At 51.3% G+C, this 16,851-nt stretch overlaps 1 protein-coding gene across 2 annotated transcripts; it reads right to left on the bottom strand.

Annotated features, from left to right (window-relative positions):
• Nucleotides 1–8,848: 8,848 nt before the first annotated feature.
• PCDH8 (protocadherin 8) lies at nucleotides 8,849–13,199 on the bottom strand. 2 transcript variants are annotated; one of them, XM_030960218.1, is made up of 3 exons: nucleotides 10,706–13,199; nucleotides 10,353–10,563; nucleotides 8,849–9,883 (listed from the first exon to the last, which is right to left on the bottom strand). In XM_030960218.1, exons 1-3 carry the CDS (start codon nucleotides 13,115–13,117, stop codon nucleotides 9,510–9,512), a joined length of 2,997 nt encoding a protein of 998 aa, XP_030816078.1. In that variant the 5' UTR covers nucleotides 13,118–13,199; the 3' UTR covers nucleotides 8,849–9,509. The 2 variants fall into 2 exon arrangements, with proteins under 2 accessions (XP_030816078.1, XP_030816087.1); XM_030960227.1 differs by having other exon boundaries at nucleotides 10,353–10,560.
• Nucleotides 13,200–16,851: the final 3,652 nt, after the last annotated feature.

The following is a 16,851-nucleotide window of genomic DNA, read 5'->3' as shown; positions in this document are numbered from 1 at the left end:
ATCGCACTGCTACTCAAATCACTTTTTTGCTTCTTGCAATTAGTTAAGCAGTGGGATCAGCTTATTAATCTGCTGAATTTTTGTGAGCCCAGAGATTTGTCAGGCAGCAAGCAATGGAACATAAATGGGCGCCTTCTGGCCGGACATTTTTCAGAAAATGAGTAGCCTCTAAACTTAATTCAGTGGTCTGAGGAGATTTGGTGATTTGTCCATGAATGTTTTAATGCTCATTTCTTTAAAAAAATCACTGGTCATTTGTCATTTGTCATTCGTCATTCATGGAGGTAAATCCAGGAGAGATTTTTCTTCCCCTTTGCTGATTTGGCTCAGCCTGGATCATCATCTGGTTTCTAGCTTGTCAGCTGGCTAAAGTGATTGACAACTTGTGTTTTGCTAATGCTCTTCACAGAGTAATGAGATCCCCTAAAGGGTTTTATTTAAGAATTCAAATTATATACTTTTGAATTACCAAGTAAACTGGAGTGACTTGCAGACTAACCTTTTAGCATTCCTGAAATACCCTGTACAGCCATGGTTATTTGACACTGGTTCCAGGCCCCTGAGGTGGGGTGGGATTTTTCCTGGGTGCCAGGGTGGGATGGTGACAGGGGATGCTGGTGGCTTTACACTGGGGACCCACGGTGGGTCATTGCGTGCCTGTCCCCAGCCCAGGCAGCTCCCTGCCTTGTGTTCCTCCGGCTGCTGGGGGGGTTGAACACATGGGCTTTTCTCACCTGATTGCACCACCCTCCCTTGGCTTTAGCTCTTATACAGGACTTCTCTTCTTGGATTACCTCAAGAGGAATTTGCCTCCTGGCTCATTTCTTTCTGCAGACACTGCTCCAGCTCAGAGGTGGAAATTTCCCCTGAGGAGGTGAAGGATGTGTCTCCTGGGAGCACAAACCCTAGGAAAGTCAGATGGAGGCTGTCTCACTGCTCCCAGCCGGGTTGGGCAAACCCCCCTGCTCCTTCCCATGCCCCAGGAGCGTCCCTGCTCTGCCCTGCCATGTTCTGCTTTCCCTACTTCTCACAGGGCCTCATGTCCCAGTCCCGAGTGGGAGCTGACAGAGCCCAGACAGCTGGCATCTGTCTGGGGAATACTGCCTTTGGTGAAGTTAGGGGAGAAGGACATATTCTCCAACCCAGATTTCTCCCAGGACCCTGGCCATGCAGGAGCTGGGTCAGAAGCATTTTAGAAATAGAACCATAAAATGGTTGGGGTCAGAAGGGATTTTAAAGATCACCTGGTTCCAACTCTCCAGCCATGGGAAGGAATACCTTCCTCTAGACCAGGCTGCTCAGAGCTCCATCCAACCTGGCCTGCTTCACGGGATGGGGCATCTGAGACCTCTGTGGGCAGCCTGTTCCAGCGTGCCATCACCCTCATCTCTTCCTAGTATATAATCTGTACCCAGCCTCTTCCAGTTCAAAGCCATTCCCACTTGCGCTGACGCTACACGTCCTTGTCAGAAGTCCCTCCCCAGCTCTCTTGTAGCCTTTAGAAGGGCTCTAAGGGGCTATAAGAAGGTCCCCACAGGGCCCCAGCGGCGGGGCCGGGCCCGCACCGCCCCCTGGCGGGACCCGCGGGCAGCGCCCCGGGAGCGCCGCCGCCCCCTCCCGGCCTCAGGCGCCGCATCCGCTCCTGCCCCGGCGGGGCACGGCGGAGCGGGGCTCTGACAGAGCGCAGACAGGGCTGGAAGGTCCTGTTCAGAGGGACCGCCCACGCTGGGGTACCGAACGCGCTCTGGATCGTGGCTGCGCTTGGATGGGCTCACGTGTGGGCTGCCGGGGGCAGCGCGGGTGCCCGGGCGCGGCTCCGCGCGGGCCTGGCACCCGCTGCGGCCGGGGCAGGTTCCCTCGCTATCGCATCCAGCATCATCCCTTCCAGCCCCGTTCCGTTCACGCCTTACACTTCTGATTGTCTTGGATTAAACATTACCAGAGGAAATGATACTAATAGCCTTTCACAGCGAAGAAATCAACTTCTAAGGCATTTGTTATGGAAAGGATTATAATAAATTAAATGCTTAAACTAGCACTGTGCAAGCATTTTTGTCTTGGATCAAAATGTTTGCACTGGCTGTTTAAACATTTAATTTATTATAATGAGAAATATCATTGTAAAAATAAGCATGTTAATTAAACCTGAGTTTTGCAAATGTGAGTCATCCCATGTGGACACAGTATAATGAATATAGACAGGTAGAGTCTGCATGCCCTTTTTTTTCTCATTAAGAAAATTAACATTTACATCTTTAAACCCTGCAGCTATTAGTTATTTTTAATGAAATGTGTTGCCATTTCAAAGTTAAGCTCTTATATGATGCAATCAGATATTGCTAGGTCAGGGAAGAACTTTGCAAATTAAGTTGCAGAGAAGTTGTTTGTCGCAGATAATTGATTAAAGTTGTTACATGGATAATCAATTTATGCAGTTAAATAAATAAAAATAAATAACTGCTAAGAAAACGCAGGTCATGCCAGGGTGGTAAAACAAAGCAGTACCCCGGCCATCCTGGGGCCCAAAGGAGCTATGAATTTGGAAGCGACAGACTGAACCTCTTTGTTATCATCTGACAGGGGACCGAGGGACCATGGGGACTTCTACAAAGGCAATTTGGACAGTGATGGCTTGCTGCTGGTGTGGGTGAGAGAGGATGGAGGCAAGACTCTCTTTCTCTTTCAAGTGAAGCGACTGGAAGAAATTTTTTCTGCCTTCTCGTGCTACTGGTCTCTGGTGCATCCATCTGGTCTTGTCCTGAATTCATTGCATGTGTCAAGCTGTATGCTGATATGTAAACAAAACACACTTGGATTTACTCCCAGCTCTCTCACAGATATGTGGCGCAGCCTTGAACGTGTTCCTTTACCTCCTAGAGGTTCATAAAATGTTCTCAGCTATGGTCTTGCGAAGGGTAGAGGCAGTGTTACTCTGTTTTAATTAACATCCTGCCAAGCTGTGTGCTCAGAAGTACCGCGGGTCTCTTGTAATTGTACATTACTCCAACAAGCAAAGGTCACAGCAGGCTGCTGGCCCTGCCTGGATCCCATTTCTGAAGTGATCTAGCCCTCAAGGGAGGGAGGGAGGAGGAAAGTCTGGCACAGAAGTGAAATTAAACTCTAGGAAGGGAGGAGACCTTGGTGAATTATTTTCTAGGAGCTGCAGCAGAGAGCTGGGGATGGAATGCCCTCACTTAGGGGTCGCACCCCAAATACACTGTATACTGTTGTCCCCATGCAGAGATTCAGATAGGAAATTTGTAGACAAAAGCAATGTTAAGATTTTGATTTGCAGAGGTGCCTCTTCATACTATTCTCTAGTCCACTGAACTCACTCTTCGTGTCTGCTGTAGGACTTTTGGAAAGTCAAGGTCCTTGAATTTCTTCCAAATCCAGTGGACATGTATTGCATGGGAAAAGAGGATGAATTAAGCTGAGGATCCTCTGTACAAAATGAAATTGCTTATTTAACTGGGGATCATCCTCTCAAACCTTTGTGTGTTTGCAGCCTCTGGACAGCTTAGTCCCCCATCATGTGGGTCTGTCTCTCCTGTCTTCTCAAACTCCCTGCTTGTTTTGGTCTTCTCACTGTGAATGAGAGAAGATTTTTCCACGTGAAGGGAGGAAGCTGTTGCCCTTTCTTCTTCTTCTTTTTGTCCCTCTGTTCCTCTGAGCTCTCTATCATCATGACCTCTGCTGATATCCCACAAAACTCCCCTCTTCTTGCAGGACCAAATTTAAGTTATTAAGTTATAATTAAGTTGTGTTGCTTTAATCACAAAGGAGTATTTCTACACAGAGCATGAACCTGTGGAAAAAAAGGAGAACTTTCTGCAGAGACCTTTGGGCTGGTTGTTCTTCCGTGAGTTGCCCCATCCTGAGGGGATGGAGCACGTGGCTGTGGTACAGTGACCATGCAGAGAACAGCCAACACAGACAGGATCAGGACTCATCACCCTGGCAGAGGGCTGCAGCCAGCAGTCAGGGGGACAAAAGGTCCTGGGAACTGGGCTGCAAAGGTGGGCCTGTCTAGCAGACATCTGCAGGGACAAATGTAATTCCTGTCACCCAGCACTGGGCCATCCACTTAGGAGGATGGATAGGAGGCAGCCTGCACTTCTGGCCTCCAGCACGTTCATCTGATGTCAGTTAAGGCAAAGGTGCACAACTTGGAACAGTTTTCAGATCTGAAAGATGAGGTTGCCACAAATGCCACTACATCCTTCAGCAGCATTTGACTATAGCATCACACAGGATTGCTTCCTTACCTCAGATGTGGGGCTGGTGGGTCCTCCTTACCCAAAAGTACCCTCTAGGTACAGTAGCCAGCCATCCACTGCAGCAGGAGCTGACAGGCAAGGGGAGTTTGCCTGCTGCAGGCTGAGTTCTCATGCCTATGACCCTGAGGATTCTAATGCCCACTCAAAAATAATTAATAATTATCAACTGAATGATACTGGCTTCTCACACCCAGGCTAAGTAATTGCATTTCTCGACTTGGCGGCCATCTGCTTCCTTTCTATGGGCGTCATGGGCAAGAGAGTGAAATCAGCTTTGTGTGTCCAGCTCGGGAGGGATCTGTATCACTGCTGAGGGGTAAGCCAACTCCAGGGAGCTTCTCCTAACCATCCATTTAAATAAGGAATACTTCAAGACCTTGGTGTATATGGTGGGAAGTAACACTTCAGTTAACTAGCCCACATTCTTCAAGCTAAATTTGAGCTTAGGTGACAGTTAAGGAGTCAGTGGGCATTACTACTAGTAATGCTAAGCCTTCAAATTATCCAAAAGGCAGTGTTTTCTCCTTGATCAACCTTGAAATCGATTAGAAACCTCCAGAGGTTTTATGTTACATATAGGCTGATCTACTTTGTTGGCTGCTGCTCAAAACCACAATCCTATCTTCTTTCCAGGCCCTGGGGCTCTCTTCTCTCTCTGCTCTCTTTCTAACATTTGCTTGACATCTGGATGAGCTAAATGTGCAGCAATCTACCTGATTTTGTTATTTTGGTACATCTGTCCATGAGCAGATGACTTTCCTGGGTGGTGCTGCCAAAGGAGTCAGGGGAAAATGAAGCTGGAGCTGGAGAGGATGGACCATCCCTTTAGGTGACAGTGCACTCACCTAAATTTCTATATCCACAAGGTCCATTCCTGTGTTTAGGACAGGTGCCTAGTCTGCTGTCATGTATAATGGTGAAGTAGTTATGGGAGACTAGAGAGCAATGGTGAAAAGAGAATGCAGGTGCCTAGTGTGAGATGTCAGCCCCCCTAGGCCCCCCTGAGCAGCTCTCCTTGTCTGCCACAGGAGTGCAGATGCCTGTCATTCATGTAGACCCTACACACAGGCCACAGGAATCACATCTGTCTGAATCTTCAGCTAAACCCCCCTGGTGGCTCTCTGCCTTCAGAATCTAGGCCAAGGCAGCATTTTCTGACACATTTGCAACACATGTCTTGCATGTGTTGAGGACACAGGATTAAGCCCCCACCCACCCCAGAGGTCACAGCCACATCCACTTACAAGCGTGGGTGCTGCCACCCTGTTTTAGGAGGAGTCCTGTTCCTACAGCATGCACTGCAAGAGCCAGAACCAGGCACCTCAGTGATGTTTGACTCCATCACACATCTCAATACATAAAGCATCCTTGAAGGCAGTCAAATGGCATAGGGCAGAAGAGCAGGTCAGTGGGAATTTGACTAATTTTTTGGCTGAAGCACCAGAGAAGTCATCCCTGGGATCTTGTCTCCTTGGTGCATGTGGTGGGTAGACCTTGGTCAGCAGCCAGACCCCCTCCCCATTTCTCCTCAGCAGAACAGGGGTGGAAAATCAGATGAGAAATGCTCATGGGTTGAGATAGATACAGAGAGATCACTTACCAATTACTGTCATGGGTGAAACAGACTTGACTTTGGGAAAATTAATTTAAATTATTGAGAGTTAAAACAGATTTGGAGGCCTGCCTAAGATCTCCAGGGCGTCAGATGCAAGCCCACGGTCCCAGAATATGAATGGGGCACTCAGGAGACCTATTGCAGCTATGCCTTAATGGCTGTGAGGGTACACCTGGAAAACAGCCTGTGGGAATTACCCACTTCTATGTTTCATGTCCTAAAAGTGCCTGTTTCTCCCCAATGACTGTGGACAGTGTCGAGGGTGCTTGTCTCCCTTGTAAGTGACTACCAGAGATTTCAGCAGGAGCAGGCTCAAGCTCAGGAGCAGGCTCAAGCTCAGCGTCAGTGCTTTTGTCCTGCTGCTGTAGCCAGTTTGGGCCATGGAATCAGTGCTGGCTCAGTGAAGGAGTGCTGTCTCCAGTCCTGTGTCTTGGCACCCCCTCCACACCTCTGCCCACTGAGCCAGGGAAAGGCAGACAGGAGAAGGTAGCTCTGTGTAAGCAAGAGGTTCTGTGGTCATACAGTCTCACCATGCAACACAGGGCTGATGTCACACCATGCTTGGCAAATAAATGGAATTTAACTGATAGGACTGCTGCATTCCTGAACTGGACTGCTAATTCCTGAAGTATGTTAGCAAAAATCTCAGGATAATCAAAAACTAAAAGAAAAAAACTAGGACATACACAGTGAAATAGCATCAATGGAGCAAATGTTTGATCCCAGGGACTTAGCCCAGGAGCTATGCCTTGGGCTCCCCCTGCACTCAGTTGCGTTTTGGGTGGTGTGTGCTCTTATCTGATGGAACTTGGAGACTTCCCTCATTTAATTTTAGGCATGTAAAAGTTACAGGAGTCTAGACTGCTGCCCCTTGCCCTTACAAGAAAAGGGGAGATCAGGAGTTTCAGTGATGCACCTGAACAGTCCCTGTTGCCTGGCCAGGCCAAGATGAGAAGCTCTCAGAACTAAGTCTGTATCTTTCCACTAACCAGAGAGTCCCTGTGAAATGATGGGCTCAGATTTAAATACCAAGTGGTATTTAATACTAAAATCCAACATTTTACAGCATATGGGATGCCAGAACAGACAGATCTCAAACCCCAATGAGATTGTAGCTTCTTGCTGCTGAAAGCTGTTATGGGAACAGGAACAAGTGACTTTAGTTTCCTACCATTTCATGGTTGCCTTGCACTGGGTTGGCCCAAACTCCTGATCAGGCAGTGAGGAGCATCAATCCACTTACAGAAGGGCACAAGCTCTGTTGCAGGAAGCAGCACAAATTTGATGCCAAAACCCAGTGCAATGAACCATTCTTCATCTGTGACTACATCCTGTTGGCCCTGCCAGGGGAGTCAAGGAACCTGCTGTGAAGCTGTTGGGGTATGTACCCAGGCTTTTGAGCTAGATGAGGAAGAACCAGCTTATCAGAGAGCCCTGCTTTTTTTGACAGAGAGCCTTTCCCTCCTTGAGTTCAGCTATGACTAATTACTTCCCATGCTGGCATTGCTGCTCTGCATCACTGGTGATTAGCCAGAAGGGAGGCTACCAGCTTTCTTTCTCAGCACCCGTCCTCCAGCCACAACTTCAGCTCTAAATTTAACCAAGATGACCCTCTAAGTTCATTAGATGCATCATGATTTTTACTACCAGACTTTAGAGGAATCACCAGAAATGCTCACCTGTTTTCCTGACCACAGGAGATGTATCACAAATGTAGCTTCCCAACTGAGTCTTGCATCAGCCTGATTTAAATTCCCTTCAAGTACAACCTCTGAAACTCTTTCCCCACCACAAATCTTTACACTGTGGCATTTATGAAGCCCCAGTTAAAACTCAGACCCCATGTGCACAAAAACTCGATTGGGTTCTGCCACTCTTGCTGCAGGGGCTTGAGAAAGCTGGAAGTTGGGGAGGAAGGGGATTTTTGTTGGTTAAGGGACATACAGGTGGGATAATGTTTTCGGCTGACATTTTGAGACACAAAGCCAAATAGAGCCTTGTTTATATCTAAGAAAGTTTTATATTTCCTTGGTGACCCATATTTTATAGATACGTACCATACCAATTAGATAAATAGTTAAAGAACTCATGATAAAACCCCAAAGCTTTGCCTTGTACAGATTTTTGGATTATTGATTTGCACAAAATGTGAAGTTATATAGTCCACATAAGGAGCAGTTCTCCCTTTTGGAAAACTTCAAACAAATATTAAAACTCCAGTACAAGTGTTACTTCTGGTGTAAGCATTTTTTTGAGCACAGGAAGAAACCTTCATGCTTCATTTTGTTTCATTAAATGCTATTCTATACCTGATTTCAGCAGAAGGATTTGAGATCTGGTTTTAGCTTGAAACCCTCATAGGAAGGAATTTCAAAGCTCTGTATTGTTTTTTTCTAGGACAGTCATTTCAGTGAGAAGAGAAATATGTACCATAGAAAATGTCAATAAATTCAACATTTTTGATTCCTGTTTTATGCACCTTTCCCTTGGTATATAAATATATGTACACAAACACAAGCTACTGTCCTTTAGTAAGGCTGCTTTAACAAGGGGCAAACATTTGAGCACACACCCATAGAGCCTGACTCAATGTCTCAGCCAGAGCAGAAAGCAAAGTGCTCGGGTGGCTGCTGATGCAAAGACATCAGCACAGCACAAATGTTTCCACTGATGAACAGAGCTTCACTTGCTTTCCTAAAATCACACCACTCCCCATCCACGAAAGACTGAGCTGGAAGAGCTCAGACCAGGCAGTGACAAGCAAAGGCTGGCTCTTTCACCCCAGCCTCCCTCCCACCCAGCATTTAGAGCTAAGCCTGCAGAGGTATTGCCAGAGACCGACGATGGGCAAGACTAAAAGTAGCTCCTTCCCACTGCATTTCCCAGGACAAAATACTTTTGTTGACCTGTGAAGACCTCTATGCCCCGAAGCATGAAATCCATGAACAGAAGCCTCTGAACATCACAAAACCTTTATTAGTGTTTATCAGTGATACAGATTACAGGAACCAAAGGCAATTAAATAACACTTAAGTTGACCACAGACTCAAGAAATACAAGTCACATTTGGCAAGGCAAACTTCTCAGTACACTGGATTGCTTAGGTTATTATTACACCATGAAAGAGGAATTTCCCTTACAAGATTCTACATATTCAGGATATTATTATTATTAATTGTTATTACTGTGTCTTTCAGACAGCTCCTTTGGCAAGAATTCCCATTTTTAAGTATTTATTATATAAAAATATAACAAATTTTCATTATGTACAAACATTACATTACACAATGTACAGGTTAAAAACACTACAAAAAATGGCAGGCCATGGGTAAACCAAAAGCAAAAGAAAAAACCCCAATGTAGAAAACATGAAAAGAAATTTAAATACTGCACATTTCATAAAAATTACATTAACTACAAACAATTTCTTTTGTTTGCAAATATCAAACAGTACTGATCTGATTGGAAATCTTTCCCAAACGACTTCATTTTTAAGGCACATCTTGCATATTTACACATACGACACTGGATCTGGTCAATAACTTAAAGGCTCTTGGGAGTGACCTAGTTGTGTGCGCAGGGAGGGGTGCACTCAATGAGGGGAGCACTCTGGGCTATGCCTTCTCAGTTGTTTCAGTCTGTGGGCCCAGGTATCTAGTTGAGGGGGCTGGAAACAGGGGTACCCCGATCTCCTGAAGGTCAGGGAGCCGTGCAGGGCGCGGTGGGGAGAGGAGTGTGATCGTCCGGTCAAAGTCCCTGTGCAGCACCTTCTCATAGACGCTCTGAAGCCCCACTGTTTTGGGCAGCTGGGCTTGATAAAAGTTGTCCCTGCGAAGGGGATCCCTGGGCAAGGATGTGCTCTTGCAGAAGGTGGAGAGGGGTGCTGAAGGATATGGAGAAGGGTGAGGGTTGGCGCGGCCACAGGAGGGGCTCCAGCAGCGGTCGGAGTGCCCCAGGATCTTGCATTCAGCTGTGCATGCCCACAGACCTAGAGAGAGATAGGGGAGGAGAAACCTGTCGTTACTGCAGGAATAAATGCACACCGTTCACAATCCTGAGAGTTACCAATCACAGGATGATTCACTGCACTGATGGTGGGAGTGGGGAGGCGATGCTTTACAGCACAACAAAAACCCATGCTTGGTTAGGTAATGTTGTTTTGTTAGGGACACTCCTCACAATTCTAGCTTTAAGGGAACCCTTTTTTAGGAAAAAAATCCAATCCTACAGCACTTCTGGCAAATGCTAATTTGTGCTGGGCTCTCAGTACAGAGAGGAACCAACACCTAACAGCCTGCTACAAGGAGATGGGCACTTTGAGCCATGCAGTGTCTGGCTTCCCCCCCACAGCTGCCCTGCCTGATCACTGTGCCCCATGGATGGGTCCCTTCATCCACCTCCCCATCCACCCATCTTTCTGTCTGAGGTTCAGTGGGGAGCAGGGGCAGAGCCCTTACCATTCTGCATGTGTGTGATGAGATCTTTCTTCAGGGCATCTCCGCTGATATCCGAGTCGCTGTCGTTAAAATCACTGTCGCCTTTGCCGCTGTCTTTGCCACTGAACTTCTCTGCCTCCCGGCCGGAGATAGTGTTAAAGGAGTGTCCCTTCCAAATGGCCACGGGGGGAGCAGGCTCCTTGTTGTAGCTCGGAGTGGCAGCAAAACCCTGCTGGTGGGGAGGAAAATCAAAGGAGACATAAGGGAGGCAAGTGGTGAAAAGTAAACCAATATTAACTGCACCTCTGCAGCTAATTCATATCCTCCAAGACACCCCCAACCCTTTGCCCCACTTCCCTGCAGTGGGACCTTACCTCCCCACTCTGTCCCCTCAGCCTCTTCTGACCCTCGTAGAGGCAAGTGCTGTCACTGCCACTCTCAGTGGTGGGGATCTCTTCAGCTGCTGGAGAGGGGTCGGGGCTGGTGAAGCAGGTTTTGCTGGGAAAGGTTCGGACCTCAAACACGTTCCCTTTCTGGCTGCCCTCCTCCTGATGACCCTTCTCCAGGTGGGAGATGTCTATTTGGTCCTTCAGGGCAGTGTTGTTTTTGATGTTGTTTCCCTTCTTGCGCCTGTTGCAGGTGGTGGCGATGGTGATTATAGCTACCAGGAGGAGGGTGCAGCTGCCTGCCAGGACAATGATCACGATCAGAGGGATGTCCCACTGCAAAGCCTTTCCTTCCCAGGAGCTGGGCTTGGCTATGTCTTGGATACTGGATGGAGCAGTGGCGGTCACCAGGAAGTTGACTGTGGCAGTTGTGGCCAGGGGAGGTCTGCCATTGTCTGTCACAGTGAGGATGACCTTGAATAGCTGTCCCAGCTCTTCAGAGAGGTCACCCCTCAGCACAATGTCCCCAGTACTTGGGTTGATGGTGAAGAGGTCTTGCTGGGACTCTTCCAGGAAGGCAAAGGTGAGCTCAGCATTGGCCCCATCATCTGCATCTCGAGCTTTGATTTGGGCCACCAGGGAGTCACGGGAGGTCTTGCTGGACACACCGATTTCCACAGTCCCATTGGTGAGCACTGGGTGGATGATGACAGGAGGGTTGTCATTCTGGTCCACCATTCTCACTTTGACAACAGTGCTGCTGGAGAGCTGTGGGGAGCCACCATCAGTGGCCTGGATCCTCAGGTCCAGCTGCTTGAGGATCTCATAGTTGAATGTCCTGAGGGCATAGATGGCCCCAGTGGCGGGGTCCACCGAGACGTAGGTGGAGATGGGGGCCCCCATGACCTGTGTCTCCAGGAGCCGGTAGGTGACCTTACCATTGTGGCCAAGATCAGGGTCACGAGCCACCACGGTGGTGATGTAGGCGCCCGGGGGGTTGTTCTCTGGCACAGCCACCTCGTAGAGGGGCTTGGCGAAGAGCGGCGCGTTGTCATTCTCATCGCTCACCCGCACCGTGTACTGGCGGACAGTCTTGAAGGGCGGCGAGCCCAGGTCCTCAGCCACCACGGTGAGGTTGTACTCGGGGATGCGCTCGCGGTCCAGCGCCGCTGTGGTGACGATCATGTAGCTGTCCTCGTAGGCCCGCTGCAGGGCGAAGTGGTCGTGCCCACGGAGGCTGCAGCGCACCTGCCCGTTGGCGCCCGAGTCGCGGTCCGTGGCGCTGACGAGGGCCACGAAGCTCTCCGTGGCCGCCGCCTCGCTGACGTAGGCCACGCCGGCCGCGCTGGCTGCGCCACGGAGGGCGCTGATGCTGATGCGCGGAGCGTTGTCATTGACGTCGGTGAGGCGCACGACGACGGTGCAGGTGGCAGCACGGGGGCTGGCCCCGCGGTCCTGGGCACGCACGTCCAGCTCGTAGGTGCGGGTGCGCTCGTAGTCCACGGCAGCTTCCAGGGTGAGGTGGCCTGAGCGCGGGTCGAGGCGGAAGAGCCGCCGTGCCTCAGGGGGCACCTGGCTGCTGAAGGCATAGACCACCTCACCATTGGGGCCCTCATCAGGGTCAGCAGCATCCAGATCGAGCAGCAGGGAGCCAGGTGGTGCATCCTCGGGCAACTCCACTGTGACTGAGCTCTGGGCAAAGGTGGGACTGTTGTCATTGGCATCGAGAACACGGACATGCACGGTGGCTGTGCCTGAGCGTGCTGGGCTGCCACCATCCTTGGCCACGAGCTCCAGGGTGTAGGAGGGCTGGCGCTCCCGGTCCAGTTCCTGGAGCAGCACCAGGTCGGCACAGCGTGCTCCATCCGCCCGTGTCTGTGCCTCCACACCGAAGTGGCTGTTGAGGGAGACCTGGAAACTCTGGATGGAGTTGGAGCCCACGTCCTCATCCACAGCCACCTCCAGCGGGAGGCGTGTGCCGGGTGCAGCACTCTCCGACACCTCCAGCGCCATCTGGGCATGGGGGAAGCGCGGTGCATTGTCATTGATGTCACGCACCTCCAGCTCCACGTGCACCAGGCGGTAGCGCTCCCGCCAGCAGCTCACCACGTCGAAGGCCAGGACACACTGCGGGGCTTGGCCGCACAGCCGCTCCCGGTCCAGCCCCGCTTCGCCGATGCTCAGCTGCCCGTCCTCCTCCCGCACCCGCACCAGCGAACTGTTGCTGAACTGCCGCATCAGGCGAAAGCTCATCTCCCCCGGCGCCTTCACCGGCATCTCATCGGCCAGAGTACCGATCACCGTGCCCGGCGCGCCCTCCTCGTCGGTGCGATACCTCACCGTCTTGCAGTGGGACAGGGCCAGCAGGCAGGCGGCGGCCAGCAGCCGCAGGGGGCTCATGGCAGCGGCGCGGGGCTCAGCCCCACGGCGCGGTGCGGACGGGACGAGCGCGGGCTCGGACAGGACACACCGGGATCGCTCCACCGCCGTCTGCGCCCCCCGCGCCGCCGCGCCGCCTTTCATAGACGGCGCTATGCAAATGAGCGAGTGGCGGAGCCAATGGGAGGCGGTGCAGCGCGGGCGGCGGGCGGCTCCCGGCGCGCCCCGGGCCGGGCCGGGAGCGGGGTCGGGGGGCGCTCGCCTTTGTTTTCTTTAACTCTGCGGGGTCTGGGAGGGGGGGTTCTTTTCTTTTTTCCCTTTTTTCTTTTTTTTTTCCTTCCCCTACACCGTCGCTATTTCTTTCCCCCCATTTTTTTCCCTCCCTCCTTTCCTCCCGCTCCCGTCTCTTCCCTCTCTCCCAAGGCGCGGCAGCGGAGCGGGCGCGGGGAGCACGGAGTGCTGTGCGCGGTGGGGTTTGTTAATGCTGCCAACAAGTCGGGACAGGTGCCGTGCCGTGCCGTGGCATGCCGTGCCGTGCCGTAGCGTGTCGCGCCGTGTCGTGGCATGTCGCGGCGTGTCGCGGCGTGCCGCGCGGGAGGGGGCGCGGGGCGGCGCGCATTAGCGGGGTGCGGGGGAGCGGCGGGGGCGGCATTCAGCTGAGCCCGGAGTGGTGTGTCGCTCGCGTGAGAGCCTGTGATCAGCGCCGTAAGTCGCCTTTCAGGAGGTGTCCCCGCATGCTTTAGTATGCATGTCACCGCCCGGGTTTCTTAAGCCTGGGGCACTAGCAGGCGAGGAGGAAAAAAAGAAAAAAAAAAGTTCCAAATAGGATTTAGCATAAGCTTGAGGAGATTTGGAAAGGTTTCAAAGATCAGGCAGTATCAAAGGCTTATGAAGCCCTCGTTAGCTGTAGAAATATAATAGCATGGCAGGCTATCCCATTCGAGGAACCAATGTCTGTATTATTTCACTATGACAGGCTAAAGGGAGAGAAAGTTGAACAGTTTCCACAGAGGAGTTGGACTAAGTTGAATATAATGAGCAAACGCCACATGTATCCATTATGTCCCTCTATTCATTCCCAATCACTGCCATAACTCTTTGACTAAACGATGATGAGCGCTGAATTACACACAATGCCCTGCTCATATTAAAATACATTTAAGACCTATCCCTCCTGGTGCCCTGTTACGCCTATTCACAGGATTTTCTTTTTGTCCTAATAGGGCCTCTCTGGGAAGCAACACCAGTCTCGTTCCAGAAGAACAAAATAACAGCATGAGGCTGAAACCTGGCACGAACCGGGGGGAACGAAACCATCTGCCCCGCAAGGCACCGAGGCCCTGCGCGGAGCCCGCCGCCGCCTCGCAGCCCCGCAGCGCCTCAGCAGCCGTGGGGAGGGCGGCTGCCGGCCCTGGCCCGCAGGGGGAGGACCTGATGGGGAGGGAGATAGGGGTCCTGAGGGGCAACTGCTTCTCCGGGAAACCTCCTCTCCTCTCCTCTCCTCTCCTCTCCTCTCCTCTCCTCTCCTCTCCTCTCCTCTCCTCTCCTCTCCTCTCCTCTCCTCCTCAGGGAACCCAAGAGACGCATTTTAAAGCAAGAGGGTGACAAACAGAATACGGTGCGGTCCAGCCTCGCGCCGGTTTCCTTTGAAGACCCGGGATGAAAGCGCTCGGCTGGGCGCACGGAGCGCGGTCGCGTCCCGGGGCTCCATCCCGGGGCTCCATCCCGGGCTGTGCGGGATGCGCGGGGCGGCACGCGAGCGGGGGGCGGCGGGCTGCCCGCAGCGCCGGCTTATGGAAATGGGATTTAAATCGCGCCTCGGCCTCGGCCCCGGCTGCGGGGGCGCGGGGAGGGGGGCACGCTCCGCCGCCGACAAAAGCTCCCCGAACGCGCGGTTTCCATACGAACGAGCCTCGGCGGGGCTCTGCTCTCCCGCCCGCGGGAGCTCCGCAGGCGGCCGCCCGGCGGGGCCGGCAGCTTTCGGGCCGGGCCGCCCAGAGCCGGGCCGGGGTCCGCGGCGGGCAGAGCTCCGAGGTGTAGAGACTGGGACCGGGCTGCCTGGGAACGGGGCCGCCGGTCGGGAGCGGGCAGTGGGCAGCGGGGCGGCCCCTCGTGTGTAACAGGATTATCTTTGCCATTTCAAGTTCCATACAGCATGTAATTTATTTTTAATTAGGATTAGATCGAGCAGGGAAGGAGACCAGACCTTTCCCCCCACCTCCCCCTCCCCGCAAAGGCATGGCTATTCTGTGAGGAGCTCTTATTCTTTACAAAAAAGCCAATCAATCGATAAACCAGGACCTGTGTTCACCTCCCACGCACTTTGCAGGAGAAAAGGGTGAAAAGGGCTGTATTTTCAATGTGTGCTCAAGCATCTGAATCAGAAGGGGAGGCTTGGAAATCCTTTCCTTTCCCATCTACCCAGTCCCACTCACATGCTTACTATCCAAACCCATTTTTAAGAGGGACACAGTGGGGTCTTGCTCCTCATGCCTTTTTTTTTTTTTTTTTTTTTTGTGTGTGTTTTGTTTTAGAGTTCAAATGCACTTTCTGCCTGCTTGGGTTATTCTTTTCCCACTGTCATGACTTTGATTTTAAAAAACCCCAATGTATCAGTCTCTCTGCCTTTTCCCCAGTAGAGCCCACCACAGAAATGTTCTGAAAGGCTAGTGAAGAATCCTGTTTTACAGCTCAAAATAAACATACGGATCAGCTGCATTAAAAGCACTTCTTTGAAATATTGTGGTTAAACAGCCCAGATTGGTTGATTGCTCCATGTGGGGACATATGTTCTTGCAAACTGTGCGTATTGTTACTAATGGGGATTCTCACACCACAGCCTTTCCTTTGAATCTGAGGCGCTGGTGGTTTCTCTGGAGCTGTTGCAAGGTTGTTTTAATAATTTACCAGCTCTCTTGCACTTAGTGTTGTTGCGGAAACTCAGAGCGTGCAAAGAAGGAGGTGTTTTGCGGTGTCCAGAGGTCTGATCTCTGCTGCCAAGCTCCTTTCTGTACCTCTTTAGACACAGAAATCAAAGCTGCTCCGGGAGATGGGTGCCAGGCAAAGGAAAAAGCAAGGCTTCCCCACACACCTCTGTGAACCTGGGATCTTGGGTAATGTGTTGCTCCCAAGGAGGGGGAGCACTCCTAGACCAGCAGCCTGTTGCCAATATCAGTCAAGTAAGTGATTGCCAACAAATCACTCCAGGTTTCTCTTTTTCAGCTTTAAATTTACTTCTTTCTTCCCCTAATTCAGATCTTGGAAATAAGGTTTGTGGGTGCTTTTCCCTCTCCCCAGGCAGTTATTACCTTACAAGGGGTGGCAAAACCCCAGGACCTCATCATGTTCTTCAGTCCTCCAGCTGAGCGATGACACTTCACTGCATTTTCCCATGACTTAGAGCACAGTAGGTCCACATATGTCTCAAGGTGTTAAGTGTTCCCACTGCAACAGGGTAAGGCTTCCCTCCTAGCAACAGGTGCCTGGGATCCTGCCCAGGGATCTCTGCTCATGGAGATAAGCTTGAAGGTCTTATGTTTTAGAGGTGTGAGAGAAGGCAAGGCTCCCACTGAGCTTCCATCTAGTATCTCAGGACCACATGTACCTTGAGGGAGAGCGTGCAGCTTCATGCGAGCACGGGGCACTGTGTTTCCCTGTTGCACAATATGTGTGCATCCCTGTTCCCAGAAGATCTTAAGGGTATCAAGCCTTGGCTACTGAAAGTGCCCCTCTCTGGCCCTCTCAACACAGACTGA

This window comes from Camarhynchus parvulus, chromosome 1 (genome assembly GCF_901933205.1).
Source record: "Camarhynchus parvulus chromosome 1, STF_HiC, whole genome shotgun sequence".
NCBI classification, from domain to species: Eukaryota; Metazoa; Chordata; class Aves; order Passeriformes; family Thraupidae; genus Camarhynchus; species Camarhynchus parvulus.
Note: the sequence above shows the minus strand (reverse complement) of the source record. Positions and strands in the feature narration are given on the sequence as shown.

Bases quoted from the DNA above. Each gene is read 5' to 3' on its own strand.
- PCDH8 (XM_030960218.1), bottom strand. From the start codon at position 13,117: ATGAGCCCCCTGCGGCTGCTGGCCGCCGCCTGCCTGCTGGCCCTGTCC. The intron at 10,564-10,705 runs GTAAGGTCCCAC...CCTCCCCACCAG, and splicing joins TGAGGGGACAGAGTGGGGAG to CAGGGTTTTGCTGCCACTCC. The intron at 9,884-10,352 runs GTAAGGGCTCTG...ATCTCTCTCTAG, and splicing joins CATCACACACATGCAGAATG to GTCTGTGGGCATGCACAGCT.